Source organism: Tasmannia lanceolata, unplaced genomic scaffold (genome assembly GCF_043159265.1).
Source record: "Tasmannia lanceolata isolate RefF3 unplaced genomic scaffold, GAP_Taslan_0.1 ptg000012l, whole genome shotgun sequence".
Lineage (NCBI taxonomy): Eukaryota > Viridiplantae > Streptophyta > Magnoliopsida > Canellales > Winteraceae > Tasmannia > Tasmannia lanceolata.
Window position 1 is genome coordinate 29,545,945 of NW_027518689.1, and position 3,200 is coordinate 29,549,144.

The 3,200-nt window shown below is 39.9% G+C and overlaps 1 protein-coding gene across 1 annotated transcript; it reads right to left on the minus strand.

The window, feature by feature from the left end:
* Window positions 1-228: 228 nt before the first annotated feature.
* LOC143887175 (PTI1-like tyrosine-protein kinase At3g15890) lies at window positions 229-2,973 on the minus strand. Its single transcript, XM_077391276.1, has 4 exons — window positions 2,681-2,973; window positions 2,435-2,579; window positions 1,161-1,423; window positions 229-1,075 (listed from the first exon to the last, which is right to left on the minus strand). Exons 1-4 carry the CDS (start codon window positions 2,728-2,730, stop codon window positions 445-447), a joined length of 1,089 nt encoding a protein of 362 aa, XP_077247391.1. The 5' UTR covers window positions 2,731-2,973; the 3' UTR covers window positions 229-444.
* Window positions 2,974-3,200: the final 227 nt, after the last annotated feature.

The following is a 3,200-nucleotide window of genomic DNA, read 5'->3' on the forward strand; positions in this document are numbered from 1 at the left end:
GTATATGAAATTTGTTTTGAGATTTTTTAGGGGGGCAACACTCCCCCCTTGCTCCCCCCTAAATCCGCCCATGGTTGCGAGAAAAAATGCAGCAATAGTAAATCATATAGTACTCGGTTGACGCAGCTAAGCACTCACTTGATGTGGTCATAACTTGGGAGGGTAAAAGGAGTTTCGATTAACATTGTAGGAGAAAACGTACGTGGACTTAGACAAGAACACGGCCCAGGTAAAATGGAGTCGAATCGGGCGAGTCAACTTGCCTGGATAGTTTTGAAACTATGGAAACAATTGCTTATTGTCAATATACATCATAAAACACAACAGAAGGGACATGGTAAAATCCAAGTCCATTGTTTTTTTGCGGGTTTTGTTACAAAGGCAACAAATCCACCCCTCAGTTCTAATGCCAAATGGCAAGCTACATGTAGAACAGACTTGGGTTCATCTTCTTGTTCTTGAACTCTTCCATGTCCTCCTCCCCGCAGTTTGAGCTACACCATATTCTCCATAATCATCATAGTCCTCCTCATCGTCTTCCTCAACCATGTCTTTCACTAGCATTACCTCCTTCCTCTTCCTCTCCCCACCACCCCTAAGTAACTCCATGACCTCTATCATAGTAGGCCTCTTCTCTGGATTCCCATCGGTACATCTCATCGCAAGTAGGACTGCGGTTCTCAACTCCGCTTTATCAAACCTACCGTTCAATCTCGGATCGGCAATCTGATCGAGATTTCCTTTATCAACAAAAGGCTTCGCCCACTGGATGATGTCCCTCTTGATTCCACCTGGGAGCTTCTCAATCGGCTTTTTTGCACTGATTATCTCTAGCAACAGGATCCCAAAGCTGTAAACATCACAACTTTCTGATACCTTCCCCCACATAGCATACTCAGGAGCTAGATAACCAAGAGTCCCCTTCACCCTTGTTGTCATATGACTCACTCCTTCTGGTATCAGCTTTGCAAACCCAAAATCTGCAACTTTAGCTTGGAATTCAGAGTCTAAAAGAACATTGCTGGCCTTGATATCTCTATGAATGATATGAGGGTTGGCCTCATGGTGCAGATACCTTGCACAACAAATAATATAAAATATTTAATGGAAAATGGGGATCAAGAAACCATTCAAATCAAGAAAATTTTGCATATACTTACGCTAATCCCTCTGCGGATCCGATAGCAATGTTCATTCGCCGATGCCAATCTAATAAAACATCAGGGGCGAGGTGGCCGTGGAGGTGTGCGATCAAGCTATGATTAGGCATGTACTCATAAACTATAAGCCTCTCATCTCCACCTGCATAGAATCCCCTTAGACCCAACAAGTTTTTATGTCTCACCCTTCCTAGTATCTCAACTTCTATAGCAAATTCCATCTCGGCCTTCACTGTCATTGCCTTTAGACGTTTAACCGCAATCTGTAAGAGGAAAAAAAAAGGGTATTAATGAACTAAAATCGCGCTTAAACGAAATAAGATTGCCACCCGTGCCTCCTTTGATGCCACCAAATTGGCCTTTACTCTCAAATAAAATTGTTTTTTTTCCCTTTGAATGGCAAAGAATTATATTAATGATCAAGTGGAACTCCTGCCAATCAAGATGATCAAAGCAATGCTAGAACAAGAACAAAACACCACAAAGATACAACTCAAGGGGAAAGGAAATCAAACACTTCCAACTCCGGCCTAGAGCACCCTTCCCCTGCTAACCTATTGGCTTCAGAATTAGCCGACCTCCTAACATGGTGATATGAGATAGAGTGACCCACTACTTGGTCGGATATTTCATCCATCCTCTGAGGAAACCTCCAAGAGGAGATGATGAACCCTTCAACCACTTAATCACATTTAAGCATGGTTTTAAATTTCGAAGGACCGAAACGAAAAGGTGTCCAAAGCGAAATTCCTGAAATTGACAAAATTTCGTTCGAAATTTCATTAATTTCGTTAGAAATTTCATTAATTTCGTCGAAATTTCTATTAAAATAATATTTTTTTATTGAGTTAACTAATTTCGAACGAAATTACCGAAAATTCGCCTGAAATTTCGGTAATTTCGATTGAAATTTCGTCCCTAAAATCTGAGATTTTGTGATCAATACCAAATTTCGCCCGAAATTTCGGGATTTCGGCTGAAATTTCGGTTTCGGATAACTCCTAAATTTTAGCCGAAACCGAAATTTAAAACCATGCATTTAAGGAACCACCCTCCACTATAACCTTGTTTAAACAAATTTGCTCCTAGCTACATCAATCTTCCCTCAAATAAAATTGTTTTAATGTAATCTTATATGCAAATGGGACATTAAGGCCTTTATAGAAGCGATAGACTAATGATTATATATTTAACTTTAAGACCATTTTCACATAAGATTTTATGCAAATAAGTTTTAAAGGTTTCTGAAGAACCCCTAAAAAAGAGAGGCTTACCTCTACGCCTTTACTCGTTCGTCCCCAATAAACACTTCCAAATCCACCCTCGCCAAGCTTGTTATCATCATGGAAATGGCTTGTGGCCTGTAGAAGCTCCTTGAGGGTGTAAATCTCCCATGGATAATCTTTACACTTGTTTAACCTGAAACCAATAAAGCCATTGAATTTCAATATCTATCAATTGAATTAAGTCCCCAAATAAATCGAGGCCGATGAAGCGAATTGTCAAGTAACATAACATACCTGAAGGTGGGTTCATCAGAAAGGCAACATAAACACTTCCTTAAGAACATTTTCACTGTAAAAACGAGGGTTGTAGATGATAATGATATAACTTTCTAGAGAAAACACAATATCATAAGATAGAGCAAGAAGAAAGCTCCGGAGAAATCAAGGCTGAATGATTGAAGAAGAATAGACAGACGACATAGAAAGGAGAGAATGGATGAAGCAAACAAGATAATCAAAACGACTATTGAACTTTATTGATTGTCCCCTTATGCCAAGTTCCTTTCATAGGAAATTTCACTTTTTTTTTCTTAATAAAGAATGCATAGTGATAGCTTAGCCCTTTACGCATAGGCTGAAACCAGAAGCGAACCTTCAGCCAATTATTCTTAGTGCTTCGAACTGACTTAAACTTAATAGGGCCTCCGCCTTGCTTACTAATAGGGCAACAAACAAGGGAGAACCTTCGCTAGCTCAGCCGGTTAAGTAAACATTTGGACAGACACAGCTAGAGCGGCTCGACACCGAACAACTC